Source organism: Camponotus vicinus, unplaced genomic scaffold (assembly GCF_025532165.1).
Source record: "Camponotus vicinus isolate PSW18456_S1 unplaced genomic scaffold, iyCamVici1.0 SCAF_9, whole genome shotgun sequence".
Taxonomy (NCBI): Eukaryota; Metazoa; Arthropoda; class Insecta; order Hymenoptera; family Formicidae; genus Camponotus; species Camponotus vicinus.
The window spans coordinates 6,389,850-6,415,616 of NW_028141981.1; the positions used below are offsets into that span (position 1 = coordinate 6,389,850).

General features: G+C 35.5%; 3 protein-coding genes across 5 annotated transcripts in view; 1 reads left to right on the top strand and 2 right to left on the bottom strand.

Moving 5' to 3' along the window:
- Nvy (CBFA2/RUNX1 partner transcriptional co-repressor nervy) overlaps window positions 1–19,609 on the top strand; it is a 64,099-nt gene extending 44,490 nt beyond the window's left edge. For 2 of the 3 annotated variants that reach the window (XM_083109155.1, XM_083109157.1), the window contains exons 3-8: window positions 5,306–5,730; window positions 7,299–7,445; window positions 13,581–13,849; window positions 15,724–16,364; window positions 16,587–16,885; window positions 17,212–19,608. In XM_083109155.1, the coding sequence (XP_082965281.1) occupies window positions 5,306–5,730; window positions 7,299–7,445; window positions 13,581–13,849; window positions 15,724–16,364; window positions 16,587–16,885; window positions 17,212–17,460 (2,030 nt within the window). In that variant the 3' untranslated portion in view covers window positions 17,461–19,608. Of the gene's footprint in view, window positions 1–5,305; window positions 5,731–7,298; window positions 7,446–13,580; window positions 13,850–15,723; window positions 16,365–16,586; window positions 16,886–17,211 lie in introns of all 3 variants that reach the window. The other variant, XM_083109156.1, reaches the window with a different exon arrangement.
- Window positions 19,610–19,708: 99 nt separating this feature from the next.
- On the bottom strand, window positions 19,709–21,951 carry LOC145977297 (nucleolar protein 9). The gene is made up of 2 exons (XM_083109159.1): window positions 21,820–21,951; window positions 19,709–21,627 (listed from the first exon to the last, which is right to left on the bottom strand). The coding sequence occupies exon 2, from the start codon at window positions 21,599–21,601 to the stop codon at window positions 19,790–19,792; it is 1,812 nt and encodes a 603-aa protein (XP_082965285.1). The 5' UTR covers window positions 21,602–21,627; window positions 21,820–21,951; the 3' UTR covers window positions 19,709–19,789.
- Window positions 21,952–23,591: 1,640 nt separating this feature from the next.
- On the bottom strand, window positions 23,592–24,790 carry LOC145977280 (uncharacterized). Its single transcript, XM_083109143.1, has 2 exons — window positions 24,701–24,790; window positions 23,592–24,036 (listed from the first exon to the last, which is right to left on the bottom strand). The coding sequence occupies exons 1-2, from the start codon at window positions 24,710–24,712 to the stop codon at window positions 23,614–23,616; spliced, it is 435 nt and encodes a 144-aa protein (XP_082965269.1). The 5' UTR covers window positions 24,713–24,790; the 3' UTR covers window positions 23,592–23,613.
- Window positions 24,791–25,767: the final 977 nt, after the last annotated feature.

Sequence of the window (25,767 nt, forward strand, 5' to 3'; positions counted from 1 at the left end):
TATAACATTTTTTATGTCCCAGAAAGTCCACTCTAAATTTTAAGTTAAAATAACTCATTCGTCGTATGTTATTTATTGATAAACTAAAAATGTTAAATAATTGACACAATACTTTACATTTATTTTTGTTATTGTGACTTTAAGTGTAATGTAAAAATAACATACAAATTAATTAAAAATTACATGAAAAAATAGTTACAATAACTCGTAAGAAATGTTGAGAACATTAACATATAATAGTAATTATTTTAACTTATTAAATTTGATTTTAATAAATTTGATTATTTTTGCATGTCAAAATTCAAGATTACTTAAAGATTCACTTTAACTTTTCTTAGAATGTTAAACTGACTTTGAGATATGTTGATTGTTTAAAATGATTATGTTAAAAATATTCAAAATAATATTCCATTTCTAAGAGACATATACAAAGTGTTAAGTTATGAAGTTGACATAAATGTAACACATGAAAACGTTATAAAAATAATAACATATAGGTTGTATGTTAATTTTACATTGAAGTACTAATCAAAATGTGTAGTAACACAAGAAAATTTTAACATACGAATGCACAATTTTTTACTGTGTATACATTTCTGATTTCTCATACATTTCCCTCGTAAGTGTATCTCTCCTAATAACTATATTTTCTCCGAGAGGGATCATCAACTTTTAACTCGAGCTCCCTCGTGGACCTCTATTATTACAATAAAGAATGGCAGACAGTGCAGGGCAATATCGGACGCGGCGCGGATGCTCGTCACGATCAAACGAAATCGCCAAAGGAAAGAGCGACGCGGTCCGTTTCTTCTGATAAGCCTTGAGGGCGACGGACGCGAGAGAGAAGGACGGAGAACCGCTGCAGGAAGTAACAGCTGGCCGAAGGGATAGCAACATCAGCAACAGCAGCGACGGCGACGGCAGTACCATTACCATCATCCCAGCTAGATATCTCCTCTCCGGGATTCTTGTACATACGAACCGGCAAACGTATGCGCGCACACACGCGTGTGTCTTTCGCGATACCGGCGAAAGACGTATGTACATACGTTGCATCGTACGTCGCTAAACTCGCCGGCAAGATTGCGCTCGTCGCGGGAGGGTCGAGTGACAGTCACGTGCAATCACAACGCGACGCTGATTAAACATTCGCGTGTCGCGCATATGCGCACGTTGACGGTCTTTAACCTTGGGTATGTCCGTAAAGATCGCCAACATGTATGCCTGTGCATCCTCCAATCTGTACTTGCCTGTAATTTCGTATCTATGACGTATATTTCTAAGGCGTACATCTCATGCCGATTTATTTTTTCGATCTTTTCTTAAGCGTTTCTAATTATTGCAAGAATCTGACATGATAGTCACATCCCATACACATGACACCGATATTACAGTTATTTTGCCGCCACAATAATGAAATTATAGCGGTCTAACAATAATCACGTTTGTTAATTACTTCATTATAATCTATTTACATAATTGCATTGTTTATGTATTATTTGCATATGATTTACGCCTCTTGCATAATTGTGATCATAATTTTATACGGGATATGCGGTCGATACGTTCCGTACAAATTTCAAACTGAGGAGGACCGTGAGAGAGAAAGGGAAGGCGAGGGGAAGAGAGAGAGAAAGAGAGAGAAAGAGAGAGGGACAGAGAAGGAGAGAGAGACAGTTCGATTCGTTCAGGAATAATTAATCTCTGTTTCATCGCGTTGTGTGCCCACTTAATCGCAAGTGCATTGAGACATCACGATTCGAAAATGGATGGATGCTTGCACCCGCATTCGTGCCATCATAATACCGCGGAGATGCGTGGCAACGATTTGGTATCGTAAAGTCATTAGAGAGACAACCGCGCGTTCTATCAGTTCACTCGGTTGTATTTAATCGCTCTGAATCGAAACCGGGACGAATTATATCGAAATGAAATTTGTCAAAACGCGTTTCGATTAACGCGCATTAAAAAAAGGAAACGTTTGAAGTAGCTAAAAGTAATTAATTAAATTTGCGTCTGGTGTGCTTTACTTTGACTTCCGACTCGCGTGGAAAACGACATCAACGCTAATAAATTGATAGCAAATAAACAACAGCGGAGAGAACGGGCAACATTTATCACACATTTACGGCGTATTACAATCGAATAATATTATTACAAATGTTACAACGCGAATTTACAGATCGTAATTAAGCATTGTCCTATTTGCTCGCTTATCAACCGGCCAATTAATTCGTCGGTAGACAACAGAAAGAAGCGCGCGTGACAAATTATTATTAAACCAATGAGAAAACGATGATTTATATTCCCCGTATAAATATATGCTCCAACATCCCTCCCTGTGAAATTACACTCCAAAAATGGGGATAAAAATTAGGTTTTTATTTTTTTTTCAAATTTGGGATAAGTTAAAGAAATAAAATTAGGTGGATATTTTCTAGTAAAAAGGTTATTAATATTTTTTTCAAGCTCTTGTATTGTTATAAGGAGATGAAACTAGTAATCCCTATTCAATTTTTTATTAGAATTTTTTTTAATGTTTATATGAAAAACCCCTTAATTTTCAACAAAGAATCATCTAAAATTTTTCGCACTTATTAAGAAACACCCTGTATAATTTTGAGAAACGAGCGAGAGAGAGAGAAGCACTCGATCGAAGGACGCAAAATTGCAATTCCTATCAAAACGATTACTGTAAATTTTGTATGTAATCTTCACGGTTATCTTCTGATTTTCTCTTCCTTTTTTCAATCGTTCGCGCGGCCATCGAGGGATACGCGCAAACGCTTTTTTGCGCGTATCCCGTATATGTGTGTAATCGCCATTCGCGATCTTCCGGCAGTTACCAGAGGCCATCGGAGGAGATTTTTCACGTGGGATATCACGGCGCTCTGTGTAACCACGACCTCGCCCTTTATGCAGGCGGCGGAAGGCGTCTGTGTGTACTCAGGCTCCCCATCATATCGCGTAAGCCGTGAGGCAGCTTAGTTTGTCGAGAGTTCAGGTACAGGTAATTACCTACTGGCTACCGGCGTCAGGTGGTAGTGACACGGTAGCGTCGACCTCTTCCTCCTCCTTCTCTTGCTATTTACCGCGCGCTATCTCTTTCTCTCTCTCTCTTTCTCTTTCTCTCTCCCTCTCTCTTTCCTTCGACATACCTCTGCTCTATGTATTTACACGCACCCACGCAAAAATGCCTTGTGGCGATCGGTTCCATTAGCTTAATGGGATCTCTTCTACCTTTCCGCCAACAGATTGACCGTCTTATCTGACGGTTCCCTCATGCTGTTTACTCTAACGGAAAGTTCGAGTTCTGCATTAATTATTCGGCACCTCATTACACGTTGTTTAATCTGAAGATTAATTATTTTAGCGATAGTTGCGAGAAATATGCAGTTCCTGATTTAAGATAATAATTGGTCGTAAAATATGTTATTCATATAATTTATGAAGAGTTTTAACGTACAAGAATTCCGTATATTCGAACATTTTGTATGTAAATCGATGGTTACACCTACTTATAATTGCATTAAACGTGCGCATTAACATATACACGTTGATAGCATCGCATTATGCGTTTTAATGCACATTTATGAGATACCTGCGGCTGCTCTTCAATTATGAACGGGCTATGGCGCTCGTGTACAGGTATAGCGGTGGTAAAGTCAGAAATTCCTCGACGATGCGAATCATAGCGATAGCTCTTCGCTTTTGATATTATTTTAGCATCATGATTATATTATTGGCATATTTTTAAAAATTAGATAATCAAATCATATTAATCATGATTGTTTCTAAACAGCATCGTGAAAATTCTTACAAATTATATTTCGACAAATTTGGATTTTTCAAGTACAACAACACATATTGCTCTCAACATTTTTAATATTTATTATTTAATATTTAATTATTTTTATAACTTTTTTCTGATATGCAATTTTCCTAATATATTATATTTTTCATATCTTCACATATTTTAGATAAAAAGCCACGTTAAATTATATAAAAATAAATATATTAAATATAACTGTATTAAATGCGCGTGATGACGAATGGATAACTTAGGATTAGAGAAATCTTCCCTGCAAATTAGAATTTAGGTTTCTTTCATTGTGAAAGAAGCAAACTTCTCTCTCCCTCATTGAAATATTTATATGAGTTGCCAACAATTTGTCAATCGATCGATCGAAATAGGATGCGACAAAGGAACTCTCTCTCGTCAGCATCGACGAAGGACCAGACTCTCGGCAGACTCTCTCTCGTTGATCGACGTTATACGAAATACGCCACGGGGGTTTAGTGTCTGTAACATTTCGTTATCGGCATACTTGGCATGCCCCCGTCGTTTTCGCCACGCATGCCGCGGGCGTTCCACGAGAGATAACGCACTACGCGCACGCACACCGGAACAAGACAAGGCGGATGACACGGCCCGTAATTGCATGTTATCCGTTGCATCAACGCGTGGGCATGTGCGTGGCCGTGTGCGCGGGCGTACGTACGCGCGCAGGTATGCACGCAAGTATGCATACGCGTTGTGCGTACGCGCGTATTTGTGCGGAAGAGTGCGTGCTGCCCGTTTCACGTGCGCCGTGCTCGACGTCCCAGGATATGCGACACAAAGTGGGACGTTTGCGCCGACGCTTGCCGTGCTTTTCCGTGCTCTTGTACGCTTCGCTGCATGTATTTCAAATGTAAATAATGCCTGCGCTTCTCGTCCGCGATTTTATTGAACAGCCCATCTTCAGAGAGTCATAGATCTCAAGTCGAGCGATGAGATAGCTTTATCTTTGGCATCGAAATATTATCTAATAGTATCATTTGTCTACTAATGAAAAATATTGTAAGTCTCTGATATCTTCAAACATTTTATCGGAAAAGTTTCGAATTAGAAATCCAAGTAATAGTATATTTTTTTTATTCTAATAGAGAAAAAGTTTATATGCTCTTATTTTATATATCTCTCTTCATCTTATATATATACAATATAGACAAATTTTATTTACTTTTAATTAGATTACTATATTAATCATAGAATACAGACTTATTAATTTTTATTATCAGCATCATGTGAGAAATTTTCTAAAATATATATAAAAGATGAAAGATATACCTTTTCACATGTTTATAATAAAAATTAATAAATCTATAAATTCTATGATTAATTGACAAGTGAACCATAAAGAATTAAACACAATAATTTAATTGAAGATAAATAAAAATTTTCTTTACATAGAGAATTAACTGAATTTATTATTTTTGAGTGAAATATATGTCTGGATGTCAGGACTAATTTTTATTGCAGCACCCTCTGCCCCGCGGGAGAAACCCTCGCGGGAGGAAGTGGCTCAACCAGAAGCGCACTCGCCCTCGTCTCAGCAACACCAAAGACTCGGCCAACAGAAACAAACAAACGGTTCTCGGTCGGAATACAAAGGCACATCCGGTTGCTCCAGGTCTTCCGACAACGATAGTCCTTTGCCTTCGCAATCGGTCAAGTCCGAGCTCGAGGAGGGATCCGGTGCTGCCAATGCTGGAGCCAGGACGGACGAGCAGAGCGATGGCGCCGCACTGACAAACGGTACCGGCAGTGGTGCATCTAGATGCGTTAGCAGCATCTTCGCTGGACATGGCAAGCTCAAGAGGTTACTGGGCACTCTGGTGCAATTCGCCACCGACATCTCGACGGATACGGGTGACACGGTGCGTGCATTGGTGCTCGCGCTTCTGGTAGGTGAATAATGTTTCTATTATATTTGCCGAGTATAATCGAAGTATAAAAAACGATTGCGGTTATCGAAAATTTTAATTTTGTTGCAACGTGTAAACAGAATATACAACATACACAGAGTGTCTCGAAATCATCGGATGTTTTTTTAATAACAGATTTTCTAGTCAATTTGAAGACAATTTTTTCTCAGCAAAAATTTGATGATAACGGAGGTCATCATTTTTTATAAGTTTCTAATTTTTGTCATTGTATATCTCCGAAATCAAGCCTTAAATTAAAATTCTATTAAAGTGTAAACTCCATTTGACTGATTAACTAAAAAATATAATTTTATTAATCTTTTTTTTTCATAATACATCAATAAAATTTTGTTTACAAAACCTCTTCCTTTTCAATCGCTTATAATTCAATAATTTGGAAATTATTGATGCTTATATTTTACTGAGGAAAAATCACTTATAAATTGATCAAAAAATTTGTTATTAAAAGAACATCTGGTTTTTGGACATCGTATAAATAAAGATCATTTTAGATTATATCATATGAGATATTCATATTTTATTATCTCAAAAAATAATATACTTTATATACCTCACGAGTATTAAGTCAATAATACGATTAAATATATATGTATATAAGAAATTAATACATTTATTAATAATATATACATTAATAAATTAGAATAAATATTGAATTTTTTTAGGAATTTATTTAATTTTTCAATAAATTTTATGATACGCGCTAAGAATTTATGCGAACCGTTAGCTGTTGCAATCTTTACTGCCTTATCGCGCATTGCATATGGTATTTGGCCAAGCATCCTCTCAGGTGCATGCGAGATTTTACTGAAGTTACGAACTCTTTCAGTACCAACAATGAGTAACGTACACGTACCAGCTGACAGAGTTTTCTGTCGCGTGCTGAAATCGCAGAACTTGCGATACGCATCAGCGTATTTTGTGCAAACGCATTCATAAAGTATGTTGCAGACATCTCTCTGCAACGGACATTATTTTATGTTATCAAAAAATGATTCATATTTTTTTCCATAACCCGATGATAAAAGTTCAACATGGAGGTTTTATTTTACATAAATGAGGAATTTTTAACGGAATAAATTTTGAGATGATAATTTTTTGATCGCGGCAGGACACATTTGCATAATTTCATGCTCTGACGATGATAAGATGATGAAAAATCGCGGTCCAACTACAACTCAGCGTCAGATAACGATCTGTGATCTGTACGCGACATGAGAAAAAAGCATAGTTGATCGATGCCGACCGTGTCGTTAAACAGCTCGTAAATATTCAAAATACGTACATAATGCATAATGTCGTCGTGTGTACCGAGCGTGCATACGTCCCGGAAACGTGACATCTGGTGACCGTGCTTAACTGTAAAACGATCGCGGCACGTGACAAACGCAAAACCAAATCCGACCGAGGCCGCGCGCGCAACTCGTTCCGGAAATGCGTTCCGGTTTCGCTCTACCGATCTTTTTGTCGACGATTCAATTACACCAAGTGGCGACTAAACGTTCTGTCGTCGTCCCGTTAATTTTCAGAGCGGTAGCATGACCGCCGAGGAGTTTCACTCGGCGTTGCAGGAGGCGACCAACTTTCCGCTCAGAAGTTTCGTCTTGCCGTACCTTAAGCATACTTTACCTTCTCTACAGAGGGACCTGAGCAACGCGGCTCGAGCGAATAATCAGGTAAGACAGATTTTTGCATTTATTATTTATTACAACTGGTCAATAAAACTCATTTCGAAAAATGCGAAAAATTCCCATAAAGTGAATCGTGCTATCGACACATCGTTTCTTCCTAAATATAATATTCTTTCATCATTTTTTACAGTTGATTTTGTAGTATACAGAGTTTTTATTTCGAAAACGAGTTCGTGCTTTTATAAAATTTCGATTAATATCGGTGACGCAAGTTGTAAGTGAAAAGAATGCTCTTTTAAATGGAATCAATGAAATTGATTAAAACAGTGACATGATTTTAATACTTATTAATTTTCGTGAACATTATATTGATCTTCAAAAAACTCACTTTGCCTCTCTGTTTTACGTTTCATTGAAGACAGTAAACGTATTCATAGTCCGTTCGTATAATTTAAGATAAGCAAGGTCTGGAAATATACGACCATTTTATTGGCTGAATATAATTTTAAGAGACCATACTTAAAATAATCGATGATCTTAAATATAAGAATAGACTATGAATATCGGTTTACTGAAAAATTAATCATTCACTGATTCTTCTCAGTGATATTTTGAAGTGCAACTAAGATCACTGTTATCAGTAAGAATACACTGATTATATTTAAGAATCTGGGTTTCCCTATATTCGATGAAATGTCACAAAAATGTAATGAGACTAATAGTAACGCCTGATCTGAGAGCAGCCTGACGCTTTATTGGAACCATTACAACGATCATAAATCACTGTACTCGTGTGCAACGTGGCGTAGCACGTAACGATGCATGAAGACGCGCATTCTCCGCACCGCAAAAATTTCTATCTCGCAACCAGGCTCTGTCGCAGTCAGAATAAATCGTTCATATATAAATCAGAGCAAAACTCATCATATTTTAATTCTTTTATAATCATCGTCAAATAATTTAAATTAATAGACGTCTAAAAATTGTTTGACTTATAATTATAGGTGATAGATATTTTTCATATATATATGTGTATCTCAAAATTTATAACTATCATTGTTTAAATCAATTTTTTGTGACATCTTACGCGTCTTTTCTATTAAAAAAATTTACAATTTGCTACCAGTTGTATTTATATATAAAAAAGACTTGTTATTTTATTTGTAGCTGTTGCATTTTGTGCAGAATACGCGACAATTTTATTTTGCAGTCACGCGTTCAATTAATGATAAGTTTTTTATTGCACTCTCTGATAAATATCGCGACGAAAAAGGGAGATGAATTCCATGGGACATTATGCCGCTGTTGGCGGATCGATGACGCATGTGGACGATTCTCGTTCCAAGAGATCCGTGGAATGCCCGGCATTTCGAACGAGGGAAGATTACTATACGAGCAGTGTTTGTTATGCGGAGATCGGTCCATGTCCTCTCGAAGATGCCGCGCGTGTCTGATCTCTCTCTCTGTCTCTCTTTCTCTTTCTGTCTTACTTGGGTCGCGCGTCGGCCCATAAATTTGTATGCACTACTGCGCTTAGGCGAGTGCAGGCGCCATCCCGAATCCTTTCACGTGTTTGTCTCACCGTGACATTGTTGTCAGGATGCGGAAACACACAAAGTATGTCGTTCAAGATAATGCACAAGTCGCCGTGGATTCATGCAAAGCAATGCGCTTTTATTTCTCTTCTTTTTAGATGCTTCAAAGAGAAATAAAGAGTTGTCTTGTTTCATTAACGGCTTGGAAAATAAAAGTTACTCATAATAAATGCAGTTTGTGAATATATATAAATTTTACGATAAAGATTCTCTTTGCGATAACGAAATTAATAATAATAGTGGGATAAATTTTTATCCAGGCCTCTGTAAATTTTAATTGTTATTAACGCGATTATTTGTGTTAAACGATTCTCATTATTTTTTACATGAATATAATTTCCAAATGTCACTGTAGCCTAATACTTGGATTCGTATCTCTCATGGAAAAGTGCTAGTTAATTATTCATTAGTTAAATTTTAAACCGAGCTCTAAGCAGCTAGCACATCAGATGCCAGTTTCCCAGATTATAAAATTCATTTTCCAAACCAGCAACTGCGGCAGTGCATTCCCTACTTTATTTCTTTGTGCTTTCGCAATTTTTAACTAACTCGATTGTGATGCGGTAATTACAACAATGTTAAAGAATTATGCAAATATATTATTTTATATATAAATTCAAATATTGCCTATATAAATATTTTATATATAAATTCAAATATTGTAAGAGTAACGATCTTTTTCCAATTTATACGCGCGCGCGTCAAAGAATTCAACGTTGAACAATGAAGGAATTATAATATGACGGTCTTTCATCGTAGATTATTACTAGGGAGAAAACGATTTTAAATATGCCGTGGAATCTGCGTGAGAAATTGCGTGTTAGATCCAGGACACTTTCCGTATGACGAGCGCGACGCGGAAACGCGGGAGGACCCGCGTAAAATCAACAGAGGCAAGGTTGGCCGGCTGGCGGGTTGTTTTATTTTCCCAGGCTACTTTCCGATCGTCGGTGGGAGCACGCCAGTCTGTTCCAAGATGGATGAACGATTCAGAACGAGACGAGCGGCTTGGGAAAAAACGCTATGATTTTTGCCTCCTGAATCTCTCGCAGGAGGAAAATATTACAATAGATATACACGAGATACAGAATTTGTCGCGATATTATGCGTGATTCCGTGTTTATCAAGTTGTATTTAATTTTTTGCCGATGACAGGAAGAAATACATAGGTATATGCATGTATTGGCTTCATTGATCCTTCGTTTCTCAAATGTTTTCCATGCGATAAATTAAAAAGTTCGCGAAGAGTTATCGTAATGCGATCGTAAATCCATGTGAAATCTACTTTTTTTTTTAACGAAATAATTTAGGCTTTGGTGGAAAGAATTGCTCGGGGAAGAACCGATTAAATAACGTTGCATTTCAGAGAATTATACCGGAGCTCGGAACTGTTCGTCTGTAATGTATATAATCTCGTCCTTAAAATTATCCCTTGCATGCAATTTTCCTCGCTAAATCCGTGGATATACGATTTAATCCGGTCTACTTTGGCCATCCATGTACGCATCGGTTGGTTTGAATATCCGGTATTTCGTAATCATTAATCTGCGTAAAAAAAGAAAAGCAAAGACATGCTACATGTATTTTATATCGGGCGGTAACTTTTACGCGAATTCACGGGGAATTAACATTAAAAGAAATGTACGTTAGCGCTTTTCTGTATGCGATTTTTACGGATATAAACTCTTTTATGGTATATTAAAACTAAGAATATTTACAAAAGAAATTGTTGAGCTTTTACACACGCACATTCGCTTATAATATCAGAAAAGAGGGAGAAGTGGTATATTTTCTGGGAGATCCACAATAGGACGATTTACAGCGTAACTATAAAAATATTAAATTATAAAGATATATATTACAAATATATAAAACAATCTGAAAAAATAAAATAACCAAGTAACATATAATAACGCAGTTTAACAAAAAATAATTTTCTTGACACAAGAACAAGACTAATTATTTTCCGTATTTTTTGGACTGTTGAATATGATTCCGTTTTTCAAATTGCTCCGTTACATCACAATTTTAGGAAATTTGCAATTAAAATAAAAAGAATTATTTTAATATATTTTGTCATGTTATAACTGTGCGATATATAATGTGTTGAAGAAGTTTTATTTCAATTAAAATTAAGAAGTTGTTAGGATTTTCGATCTTCAAAAGGAATCTATTGTGTCGATTATCGTTGATAAGATATTTATGATTAAATATATGTATCTAAATTATTTCGTTAAAAATACGGAATCCATTGTGGAAAAGTGCGATTGGATCATTGAGAATCCATTAAATAATTTTTAATTATATTCATTTAAACTTGAAGGGGTTTTCATCTTCTGAATAACAAATCTAATGTCAAAATTGAGGTATTCAAAATATATACATAAATTTTTGCATATATATGTATATATGTAAGTTTTTGCTAAAATCCAAATATTTTTTAATTTCGATATCCCATATTAATTCCGCTAATTTAAATTTGCATCAGATTCGTACTCAACAACCTAAAAAGCTCTTAAGTTTAAATGCTATGTAACTGAAAACTATTTTGCATATATAAATTCGTAATGATCTCATTCGTAATTTTTGCACAATAGAATTCGTATTTAAGTACAAATATCTTATTGAGTAGTCGACACAAGAATTCTTTCATAATTAAAAGTCCTAAAACATTATATTTAATTCTGTGATTGCAATAAAATTTCTCCAACATGCCACATGTAACTATAATGACAAAATATGTTGAAATACGTAACTGTTTCTTGTAATCTTAATTTCAATTTTTTGAAATTATGTATGTAATGTGATGGAGTTTGGAACGGAATCACATAACGTCAAAAAAAGAAAGTAACTAATTTTGTGTTCTTACGTGTTTTTGTTGAAATGTGTAGTAAATAAATAGGAATCATTTTTTTTTCGCAAAATTCTAAATAATGTTGATTATTTTTCGAGGTGTATGTACAATTTTGAACAGATTTCTTCGTAGAATATCAGAATTGTAAAACTGAACGGTGCAAACGCGATGCAACGCGAGCACCGATATAAAGAAGCTCGTTATTTTCGACCAATCGATACGCACCGCACTGCGACTTTAATTTCTGCGACACCGCGAAATTCGGGCTCGAGGGATTAATAGGATCCTTCCGCTCACGCTACTGTCCGCAGCTGTTGCCCGTCTCGAAGGCGAGTGAAACGGAAAGAGTGAGGCGCACCAGGCGACAGAGAGCTCTCGGTGAGGTATAACGAATTGCAAATTAATAGCGAGCATTTACATTTCTGTCGGCAGGATGAAGGCGTCGTAAGGATCGAAAGTCGGAGTACGACGCCTTGGTTTTCCGGTTTTCCCTGAGCCTCGGTATCTCCTCTGCGATGCTTGACGTCATATAAATCCTAGAAACTTTTTGCGACATTTGCACTTTTTAAAAATTGATACGAGACAATTAGCAGTTTAGATTAGCACATTTAAAAATATACAGTTGATATTTTCACGATTTGAACGACTAATTAATGTTATGTGATAAATATGTACTATTGAGATTTTTATATTATCAGAAAACAAAATTTTAGTCAGTCAAATTTTGTTATTAAAATGTCAGCAAGTAATATTAGCATTTATGTAAAATATTAGCATTTATAAAAAATAAGTGTGGCCCCAATATATGTTTTATATTAGTTATGTGCTGGTAGACTCTCTACGTCTTGGCTATGTACTTTTAGAAAAAATCTGACTTATTTAATTGTTTTATTCGCGCAAAATTGCCTCTCTTTCAAGAATTCTGTTATCGTCAATTTTCAAGCGGAAACATTTAAAATCGATCAAGTACTGTTCGCGAATATTTTCACACAAGTACAAGCTGCACAAGTGGTCATCGCGTGTACCTGGACTCCCGATCGATGGCCGTTAATTGCGAGTCGTGAAAACGAAAGAGCTCGAAAGGAAGGGAACGAGGGGAGTATGGGAGGTGGTACGGAAGGTACCGATATTGAATTAGAAGCGATAAATCCCACTCTGCCATGCCGACTTCTGAGTATTGGGGGCAAGAGAGAGCACGGCGGAATAAGGGGCTCGACGAGAACTTCGACTAGATGGGCGCGAGTGGCGAGAACGGCGATAAAGAAAGCAGTGAAACGAATATTAAAAGTCGAAACCGATGCGATCAGGCGAGCCAATCAGTTTCAGGACTGAAAAGATCTAGCATATTTCTCAGCATCCTCTATAATTTATTACAACTTTTTGATAGTTCACAAACCATAGTTTTAGAAACTGATATAAAATTATAATATATAAAATATATAATAACATATAATTATATATATATATATATATATATATATATATATATATATAGATAGATAGATAAGAAACGTTTAAAATTATCTGATGACATACGTGTTTTACAACTTTAATCAAATTTTCTAGAAAAAGGAATATAATAATCTGTTATCATTTTTTTTCTAGAAAAATTGATTAAAGTTAAGACACATATATCATAATTTTAAACGTTTCTATCTTTGTATATTATAGAATAAATGCAGCGATTTAAAATGATGATAGCGAAGGGATTAACAGAATCTCTTTTTACAGAGCTGTGTGCAATTTCTCCGATCCAACGAGTCCGCCGTTTTGGAGACCGTGGGGCTGGTCCCATCCGGCGAATCCGTCGAGGTGTTTGGCGAGCACGGGGGTGCGAACGGAATCGGCGGCAGTAATCAGTGCTCGGCTCATTATGCAATGCGCTCGAATTCTAATCCCGGCGTCGGTGCCATTCAGCACGTGGCGGGCAGCAACGCCACGGGCGCGTTGCATCATTATTCCGGCGCTCATACAACGAAACGTCGTGCCTCTGACACCCCGTGAGTGTGAATACACGTAATTTTTCGTGTATTTTTATCGATTCTGAAACGTGGATCGCGGTCATCAAGAGGAGAACATCGATAGATTTCTGAATTGATCGCGATCGAATTTTGTCTTTTTCCGATTAATTACAGGAGACTTGATTGATAATGGACAAAATATTAAATGAAGCTCGGAATGGGGCTAAGAAAAATTGTGAAACATTAATTCGTGAAGCAATTTTATTATTGAACCGAAATCATGGTCGTATAACTTCCGCGATAATTCGGCAATGCAACAATCGGTTTGAATAATATAATATTATGTATAATATATATGGTATAATATTTGAGTGTTTTTTTCTCAAAAACTAATGCTATGTATTAGGCCAAGAAATTATGAAATATGAAAACGTCATAAAGTTTCATCTTTGAGTTCAGTATGTCTGTGCCTGTGTTTTTTCGTTTATAGTTTTATAAGAATATATTGGAATATTTAAATCGAGAAATTTTTTTATCAAATAAGTAATCATGTCTTTCAGACCATATCTTTTATATATAATTATGCTTATTTTTAAAATGAATTCAATTTACTGAAAATGACTGAAGATTGAAAGAGCAAACATAATAATTCTTTCTCTTCTCTCTCTCTCTCTCTCTCTTTCTTTACGTACGATCGACAGAGAGAAATAGACACAACGAGGGCACATACATTATCGCACAAATTGCATCTCGCGCGGCATGATCTCATGGAATCTTTGCCGGCCCATAACGATAATTCACACGATAACGAAGGCCACACATCTGCGCGTACACGCGCGCATACTACGTTTGCCAAGCCGCAAATGTGCCGGTCGTTTCAGAAAAATCTTGGCCGCTGGCCTGCATTTCTTGCCGATATTTATCGCGATCAAGCACCCATTAATGCGAAATTACCTCCTGTTCAACATTTCATTGGTATTAATGCCTCGCGCGAAAATGTTTCAACGCGCTAAAGACTTCAGCGATCTCAATTCGCGATTTAAAAAAATATATATTTTAACTTTATATATTTTAAGTCTAAAACAAACTTAAGCACACTCTCGTAAAAAATTCTTCGAATCGAATTTTTCTTATATTCTCTTATGTTATGTAAGTAATCATTAACAGTAATCATTAATAGTCCTCGAATTATAAGCGATTGATAATAGATGTAAAAGAAAAAGAAATTATTTTGGATCTTCTTAATGTACAAATTCCACGTGTCATCTTCATCGCACATCCGAGGTGTTGATGAAATCAGCCGGACGGCCAGAATTTCCGCTCAGGATGATATGCGCGTGGATGGGAAGGAGAGGGAGACACCATGAAGCGAATACGAAGGCGACAAAACGCGGTGTGCGCCCTGGCAATGCCTCCTCTCGATATGTCTGCCGGTGACGTTTCCATATATCATCGGGGCACCACCTTTCCCGAACACCAACCCATCGCGTTCTTCCCTCCTTCCCCCCACAGTTACCCCTTCGTCCACGAGTACCGGCGAACTTGCCTCGAGTGCCTATCGGCATCCTGCTAATACACATCGCACCGCAGCATGTCGACGAATGTGGATGTAGGCGCGTACACATAGACAACCGTCTTTGATTCACAGGCAACCTCCACGCGATACTGAATGCCTAAACAATCCGCCGTGTAAGAATAGAGAGGCGCTCTAAAACGAACAATACGGGAATCGAGCGAGTTTTAGAATATATGTTCGCTTGCCGATGAAGAAATGCATGTAAAGTGTCCTTTAATTTTTCCAATGCTTTTGGTTGTGATGTAATATAATAATTAGATTAATTATTTCAAAACTGAGTCTTATATTACAACATTGATTCTTGTTTCCTTCCGTTAATATTAGCGAATTTTAACAGATACTACGAGAACGGTGTTCTCTTGGACGATATGCCAGTGTATGGCAAGAGGTCTACGAATCCGTGGAGCCATCATCATCAACAGCAGCAGCAACAGCAACAACAACAACCGACGGACCCGTCCTATTGTTGGTATCATCCGTTGCACTCCGCGGGCAGCTCAATTCAAAGTCACGCGCATGGTCATGGTCCAAGTCCGGTACCACCTAGTCTCGTGCAGATTAATCAGATAAACGCATTCTCCACGCCACATCATCTCACCCAGCAGTCGCAACAGCCAATGGGTCACGGTTTGCAAACGCAGAATGGCGGTAGTCTTGATGACGAGTGGAAGAATATTTATGTGATGCTAAACTGCATCCTCGGCATGGTCGAGAAAACGAAGAGAGCATTGGCGATTTTGCAGCGACGGGGATGTTCCAGTCCGGCAGCCGCGGCGCCACCGCCAGGTGTAGTGGTCGCGGCGCAGAATGGCACCAGCAACAACGGCAACGGCAACAATCCTTCGTCGACTAACGGTGCACAGGTTGAATCGTCCACCGGTGATCGGGATGGCAGTTTAAAGCGATTGTCCGGCGAGATCGTCGCGCAGACGATCAGGGCGACTGAAGACAGAGTGGCCGAGGTCAAACGAAGAGCCGGTATTTTCATAAAAAAATTCACAAATCTTTGATTATATCCGAAAGTCGTACGATATGATTCTTCGAGTTTTTACTAAACTTTTAGCTGACGTTAGACATGTATCTGTGTTATAGAAATATTATTTGAAATGATGGAATATATATTAACAATTAAATAAGACGATAATATAAATTATGATATAGGAATGTTTAATCAGAAATTGGTTTCATTGAAATCTTCAGAGGAAGCTGTGTTAGAAGTGAAAAGAGCCGCGATGGCAGAAGTGCAACGCGCCGTGGCAGTTGCAGTTGCGGAATCGAGGGCGAACGAACGTTTGAGGGTTCATCGACTACTGGATCTTCCACTATCGCAAAGGAATCACGGCAGTCTCCGTCAAGGTCCGTTTCTAAGGGTTCACGGAAACTCGAGCGCGGTGGAGACTAGCGCTAGAAATGTAACGACGCCGACAACAACGACGAATTCGGCACCGTCAACTACCGAAGACGAAAAGGATATTCATCTGACCAGCATGATGGGATCCGTAAGTATAATCGTATTAATCAATTGTCTTTTGGAAAAAATTGGAAAAAATGTTAAACATACCAAAAATATGGATGTACCTATATATATGTATATATTAATTAATTTATGTGTGTCCAATTGATTTCTCTTAGCTTATTAATTTTTCTTATGCGATATGAAATTTATCTAATTTATCTAAAAATTAATCTAAAAAATATCTATTTTTTATTTTTCACTCGATTTTTAAATGTTTATGTCAAATTAAATATTAAATTATTTAAATAAGAATAAGAATTTATCTCATCAGTAGAATTCCAATCGGAAAATTTTCCATATTTTTTCCAGAGTTGTTGGAATTGTGGTAGGCCCGCCCTGGAAACTTGTGGCGGCTGTGGGATCGCCCGGTACTGCGGTTCGTTTTGTCAGCATCGCGATTGGGAAGCCGGTCATCATACGACCTGTAACAACCTGCCACCGCGTGAGCCACGAAGATCGGCTTCGCGTAGTCCGCCGAGGGTCGTTGCCACGAATCTTTCCACGAGCGTCAACGAGGTCGACGCCACGCCGATAGCGTCTGTATCGAAGGGAAAGTGACGTCGCAGTGCTAAAAACCGATCGAACAGATCCATCGACTATGATTCGCGTTAATTGCGCGAATCCTACGAGAAGTCTTCTCTGTAAAAAGTGGATGAATTTAAACGAATAGGAAAGTTCATTCTTGAAAATTTGAATGATTGATTTTTGAAAGCGAGAATCAATCTATTAGATTTCGTTTCTCTTTTCATTTAATAATTGCGAGAGAATGTCGTTTAAAAGGAAAAAACGGAAAGAAATTCTAAAAAACAATTCTATAAAGGCAACTTTTAATTTTTGAAAATATTAGATATTTCAAAAAGATTTCTTTCGCGCCAATTTTGTTTAATTCGTCCATTTTCTGCAGATCCTTCACCGATCATACATCTTCTGCGTACTCTCATTGTTGTCCTTTTCTTTCTCCGAAATTGAGATTTCTTTTATAATATATCTGGAAATATGGACGAGTCTGAACAAGAATCTAGTTAAAATAACTGTGAGCGAATTGAATATTCGCTTGTGACAGGAAGAGAGCATTGAAATATGCTGATTCGACATACGATCAAGTATTCTCCGAATATTCTCTAGTCCCGGCGTTTCAATTAAGCGATAATATACAATAGTAAATGATTATTTAATCGATTAGAAAAATACAAATCTTCATGACCGATCAGCTTTGATATCCCATTTTTGAATTATAGTATATAATAATAACAATGCAAAGGTTTAAAAGATATCTAAAAGATATTGGAGCACACTTTCTGAAAATTTGTAAACTTTTCAGATAAAATACGATTTTTTGCACTCTTTGAATGGAACGTTGGGTGTGATAAAAATGTGTTTTTAGAATTTATCAATTAACCATACACAAAATGAACGACTGATTTCACATCAAGTAGCATAACCGATCGCATAGATGTTTACGTTGTTTCGGATAGATAACGCCGACTAAATATGCACAGCATTGTCGTAAATATACACGTTTATCAGCATCATGTGTCAGCTGCTTTTTATCATCTATCAAATCGTAAATTTCCGCAATCCATTTATTATCTAGGATTAAAGCAAACAATAGGAATAATGCATGTCTTAAACGTGTTTTCTGCAATTGAAAGAATAATAGATAACACAGATTGAATCTCTATATCTTCGATCGATGAATCGCAGACGTGCATTTCGTACTGCTTCGAATCGACGTTAGCAGTAAATATAACATTATGAAAATAATTCTCCCGTTAGCGTAGATATCTTCGTTCCGTCATTAACAATTTAAATTCTTCATATATGCGAAGAGTTGAAAAACGCACTCGTCCAAAAATGTAAATTTTGTTCGGATGAAACTCAGAAAATGTTTTTTTTTTTGCTTGTTCATAACAATCTGGTAAAACACAAAATGTTTTCTGTTCATTACAATCTGGCGAAAAACACAAAATATCTTTGATATCAGTTGAATTTATGTATATAAAATTATGACGAGTTAGTTTCTATTTTTGTAAAACGATCAAGTACTATGTGTTATTTTACATGATAATGTAACTTTTTATTGTATCTCAATATTACGCAGAAAATCGTTATGAAAATAACGTAAATATATTGTACAAAATAAAATTGATATGTACACACACATAAAGTTACACAGATACACAAAAAGTGATTTAATTTTATTGCGTATCTACGCTGTTCTCGATGTTTCATATGCGAAAAAATGAATCGCATCGACTTTATCCTAGTCAATTGATAGGTTTAATGATTGTAATGAGATTAATGTAACTTAGATTCTCGAATCTTTTACTTTATGCGCACACACCTCAGGATATATAATTATCACATATATTTAAGTCTAGTCACACATAGAGAAAGATGAAGTGGATTTATGGATCATACGCATTAGGAAATTTTGCTCAAATCTAGACTATGAATTATTGTAATTTTTCCTAGGCATATTGCGTTGCGGGGATGTATGATATGGATATTATAAAATGTATTTGTAAACTAACGAAATATATAATAATTATTCTATGTCAGAACGTAAAAAAAATAATACCAGCGGATCTTTTCATTGTACCTTACTATTATTTAGGCGAAAGTAAGATAAATTTAATTGTATAAATCTAATTTTTCGATTAAATATATTCTGTGCTTTTGATTTCAAATAATCGTAGACATAACATTTTTCGCGAAAATAAGGGGAATTACCTAGATAATTATAATTACGCGTTTATACTCGATTTTATCTATTCTTCAAGGAGAACTAATCAACATAATGAGATAATATACAAATGTTGCCATTTATTTAATAAACATACATATATAAGCAGTCGTTATATTGTGACATGTAATATTATATTTTTCATTTTCTAGGAGTCTTTCCAATAATATCTGCGAACAACGCTTTAGTTTTCTCCTCTTTACCTTGCGACTCGGACCAGTCCTTTTTATTTCTTGCGAATAATGGAACGTTCAGTTTTGCAGAGATAATCTTACCTGATTTCGTGGATTCTAAAGATTTTCCAGCTGTAGCCAACTCTTCCATAATAAAGATCTTTTGATTCATATGCGCCCATATCCACATTTTGTCCACACATCTAGATCCATGTGTGCTTTTTGCTAATTCTGCCCAAATACCTTGCAATTTTTTATATAATTTTTCCCTGCTCTTTTCGCCAATGTATTTGCTGTCCATGAAAGCATCCAGGATTCGACTGCCTTTTGGATCACTGAATAATTGCAATAACTCTTCATTGTTCATCTCCAATAAGGAATTCACAATTTTGATGGGTTTGTTGAAATTCAGTATGGCTTGTGTTATTAAACTTCCATGTAAGTTGAGTTGTTGTGTATTATTTTGAATAGCTTTTAGTTGAGCTGAATCTTTCAAAGTCACTATACACCATACAAGCTGTGTCTGTTCATCTGTAGATGTATCACATTTCAGCAGCTTGATCATTGCATTGACAAATGCACCTTGTTTTGTTTGCAATCTTAAGCATGCATTTCCAGTGCTGACTAATATCCCAGTGAAACCTTGCTTAAGAATTTTTGGAAAGTATTCTGATACTTTATCAAATATTTCTTCAAAGAGTTCCTTGGTAGTGCAATAATCTAATAATCTTTGTACACTAAAATTGGTATTCTGTGTCACACATAAATGTTCCAAATTTTCAGCAAAATATGTATTATACAGTTTCGTGAAAGTTTTTGGCTGTGCTATCATTAAACAAGCTTCCAATAACCTACTAGAGGATTCTGTGTTAAATATATTCAATAACTTCTCGTCTTCATCTGTTTTAAAACATTCTTTTATAATTTTCTTAATAATGGTTTTTGTTAAATTTTGGTCAATATCTTTCAAAGAATACAAGATACATTGTACTAAACCAGAAGTAATTTCTTGCTGCCCAAATTGATAGAATTGTGGCCATTTCTGCAAACGATCGCAACTTTGTATTAACAAATCCTTATAATCTTGTATCACAGGACGCCTCTCTGTGAGATGTGGCACAGTAGATTTCTTATTATTTTCACTATCCTCAATTAATCCTCCTAAACATTTAACGACTGTCCGTAACACATGATTAGCATAAGTGTCAAACACAAATTCCTCTATATTGTTAAGAAAATATCTGCTCAGCTTCAGAACAATATCGTTGTAAGAGTTTACTTCAGATGGCTTAACTTCAATGACAGCATCGGTAGCTTTTCCCAATTCTGTCTTATTCATTGCAACCTTATTTGTGATTGATGTAGAGATTTGATTGCCTCTATCAGCACAGATCATTATTATTTTTTGTACAACATGACTAGCACACTTGTCGCTGCTCAACTGCCTTAAAGAGGATTCAAATGCCTGTATCAATTTCTGAATTATTTCTAAGCTAGCATATTTCAGGAGAGAGTCCATGACATAAGATCCGGTTTGATTACGCGCGCAATCGACTTCATGGCCTGTCATCTCCTGGTAAACATTCTGCACGAATATCAGTTTCTCCTCGGAAGAAGAGAAATCTTTGCGCATCAACTCGACAATGCGAATCATGTACTGATAGGTGTCCTGGTCCAAATTATTGCTCGAGTTTCTCTGACGAGCAAATTTTTTCGCCATTTGCGCGTGAGAACGTTTCTTCTTTCGTTTTGTCCCACGGACCTCTTGTGCTCCAGTCATGTTCCTTGACTTGACGATCAATGTACCTAATTTAGAAGAAAAATAGGTATGTTTAAAGAGCTCAAATCAACACACACTGCACGATTCCTCTTTTCTTTTACGGACTCTTTAATATTGTGTGTTTACTATTCATGTGAATACAAAAACGATCTAATTAATAATAAAATATCATAATAAATATGCATTTACTTATACAGATATATTTTAAATATATTTACCTAAAGAAATGTATTTTTATATTATGTTATCTGTGCGAGAGGGCACGTGCTTTCTATAACTTAACCTATTCTTGAAAACAAATCAACATGTATGTTCGTGTTTCGAGTGCGTTCTGTTTGATGCTATGAAAGTTTCGAACCATTTAATTGACCAATAGGAATGAAAGACGTAAAGACAGTTTCTCGTGCTCTGATTGGCCGACGTTCAAACGTTGAAACATGGCGCATTCTTTGCAGTGTAGTGAACTCGGTATACGAAATATTTTTTTAAAATATTGATTTAATATTAAAGAAATATTTGTTGTAAAATATTCTTCAACATTACTACATCGTTTTTGTATTGTTTCCGAGTTTATATCGTTTTCGAACAAATTTCTGCTATATTAAATTGATAATTGTAAGGTACACATTTATAATACGAGTATTTTACGGTGGCGCTGCTGATTCGCGCCTAAAAAGTATTTCCCGCGATGACGTATGTCCGGTGCGCGTATATCGTACATTTTGTCTTATTCCGCGAGTGTGAGTTTAAAAAAGGTGATAAAAGAAATGAAAAAGTGAAAATCTTGCTGAATTCTGCATCGTCCAACACTTCGAAAGCTGCGAAACTTTATAATATGGTGTTTCCTTGACTTTTTTTCTGAATTTCTCGAGTGTTTGAGAATAAGCAGCATGCAGCCTACCGCAGCGTTTTGGGAGAACATAAAAAATGGTCTTCTTCAGCGACTTCTTCGACAATACAACGCGTTTGAGTGAGTAATGTGTAAATTATATAATTCTTTGGTAGTTTTTATACATATTATCATACGTATTGCTGAATCTTTTTATCTTCTTCCGAAATTATTCTTATTAGAGATGCTGATGCAAATATGTTCATGAATTATTTTGAACATTATATATATATATATATATATATATATATATATATATATATAATTAGATTCTTTTTACATTTATTTCTTGTTTATACATTTTGTTCCTGTACATATTATTATTCTTATAATCTTTTTCTCGCAAATATTAATAATTGTTTGAAAAATCCAGAGATATTGGATATATAAACATATGAACGATACTAATTTTTTATAATAATTAATTTCACATCAGCACTGTTTGATTCTTCTTAAATTTACTCAATCTGTTTGGATATATATATATATATATATATATATATATATATATATATACTTATAATTCTTAAGAATATTAATTATTAAGATATTTTGTATATAATATATATTTGTTGAAATATCTCCAAAATTATATAGAATGTTTTTTAATATATCATGTTCACTGCTTTATCTTCAGCAGTAATGTTATCGACAATAATTTTCGGCTAGTTTTCCATCAAAGATAAGCTATTGTACATTGTTATATATTATTACGAGCTTAAATTTTAGATATATAATTGGTTTTATGTCTTCAAGTGCTTAGAAATGAGAGTCTTATGTATTTATTTTTTAGATATAAAATATCTTATATAAATTGAGAACATATAAAAAATAGAAAATACAAATAATTAATAATCAAAGTAAAATATTAATCAAAATTTTATCTTATAAGATATTTACCAATTATTAGTCTTGAGTAAATAATATTTCTTTAGAATTATGTAGAAATTTCATTTTTATTCTTATTAAACTTGTTTATGATAAGCTATATTTTTTATATGATGATTAATGATATGCTAAATAAATTTGATACTTCAGATCTGCAAAATTACAAGAAGTTTTTTCTCAATGAGTAATTTATGAGAGATGCACATATTTATTATTCATTCTAGTTTATTTCGTATCATTGCGTGATGATTTGAACCGGTAGGAATGGAAAAGCGTTATAGATATACACAGGTCGATTAAACGCGAAAGAATTTGCGATCGCCAGAGCGGGATTCGTATTGAAATCTTCCTCGGGTTGTTCGTTCAACGGCGTCGTTGGCTCTCTGCTGCGAGGCGTCGTCGTGGTTTTTAGGGTAGTTGTTGTGGTCGGTGGTCGCGGCGTCGTCGTCGATGTGGTAGTGGTGAAAAACGGATCGCGATAGCTAGCGGTGGTATGGTCCGGAGGTTCGTAGCTTTGTAATCTCGGGGCACCATAATACGCATGCAATCGATTGTTATTGGGATTAAAGCGCCGGCCGTTAGGACGCCAACCTCTAGGCTCGTATCCCGATAAATCTGATGTTGCCGCCAGTCCGATATAAAGGAGGGAGAGGATAAACTGAAAAAAATAAAAAATGGATTTAAATAAGAGCGGCGCACGCTCAAATAAATCGAGTTATTATCTTCGCTTTATTCTGAGTATTCTGAGTATTCTGAGTATGATGAGAATATTTATATTAAAGATATGGAAGAAATGGCTTCTTCAAACTTTCCTTGCTTCGCTCTTTATTTGTCTAGAATGCATTTTCGTGTTTAAAAAAAAATAAAAATACAATATTATATTTATTTTACTAAATGAGTAAATGAATTTTAATTAAAATAATAAATAATAAATATAGTAATATTAATTAAAGCGTATTTTACATAGATTAAACAAAAAAATCTCTCGAACCAATAAATTTACAAATACAATATATAATTTGTAAAAATATATATATCTCTTGTTATAAAGTTTTTCTCAAAGGAATCAATATTTTATAAATAACAGTTTATTTTGAATTTGTAAACATTTTGTGTAAAGTAATTATTTATTTCGTGAGCCACTTCGCCAACAGCGATTAGCATTCTTGTAAATCAACACTCTTGCATGACACACTATTATTACATCACTATTATTATTTGATCGCGTGATATTTTTTGAAGTGTTAAATCTGTTGTTAACGGGACAGAGCAAAATGCACGTGTTTAACATCCTTCTGTGTTTGAATGGAATATTATTTTACCGTTTTCCTCATTTTTACCGATGTTGGTACCTCTCTTGAGCGCGCACCGAAAATTTTTAGACTGATCTTCACTCAACCGCTGATTCCGTCTTTATATGCGAAGCGATGTATATAAGATCGGAGCGTCTAGGCTCCTGTGAATACGAAACAAGGTGAAGACGAAAACGATTTCGTTCTTCGTTTCGCTGCCGTTTCGTAATACAATGTTACCCGTATTACGTGTTAAGAATATTCGCTGTGGCAAAACATTTTGTTGTCTTATTAATCTACTTTTTATGTACGTCAGTTATTGATCCTACGGTTTAATTGATTTCCTTTGTTCGAAAAAACAGAACGATATAAAAATTATACTTTATAATATGAATCATATATGATCGCCAAGCATTTTCGAGTCTTCAATATGTCCATCATTGTTTGAATTTCGTATCAAAGTTTAGACAATGCTTGCTCCGCAAATAGATGACGATAATACGGGATGTAACATCACCGCAGTAATAGAATACATTCTACGGGTTCTCACCACATAGCAAATTAATGATTCAGGAAAACTGATACACGCTGCGCTAAATTTGTACAGTAGCAGCAATGAATTTTCAAAGCTGAAATATTCGAGTATAAATAAATTATCGCGTTTCTTTTGAGTATTCGTTCAAGATATTCAAATTTAAAGTAAAAAGGGCATCAATTGCTTAAAAAAATGAGACGTTAATAAAGTCATTTAGTGATTAAAATTACAAATTGACTTAACGTAACAATGAAACATATGCATAGATATTTATCGGATCAATGTTTTTCATCGTTGGATGTTTTAAACATGGAAGCGAGAACACGTCTATTGTAGTAACGGGTGTTGTAATAGCTTACGTGAATTAAGGACGTGTCTGGAATTTAAGATCGCACGCGCGACCGTAATGCATACTCTACGAATTCGCAAGATCGATGGACGTTGCTTGCATTTGCCTACATAAATTCGCTCGGGGCGATCTAGAAACGTGGCGGGCTAACTAATCACCGGATTGACAGTGAAATTGAATTGAGTGACGTTAATTGGGATTCCGACTATATGT

What these genes read in the sequence shown, in the direction of transcription:
- LOC145977297 (XM_083109159.1), bottom strand. Translation starts at nt 21,601, where the DNA reads ATGACTGGAGCACAAGAGGTCCGTGGGACAAAACGAAAGAAGAAACGT.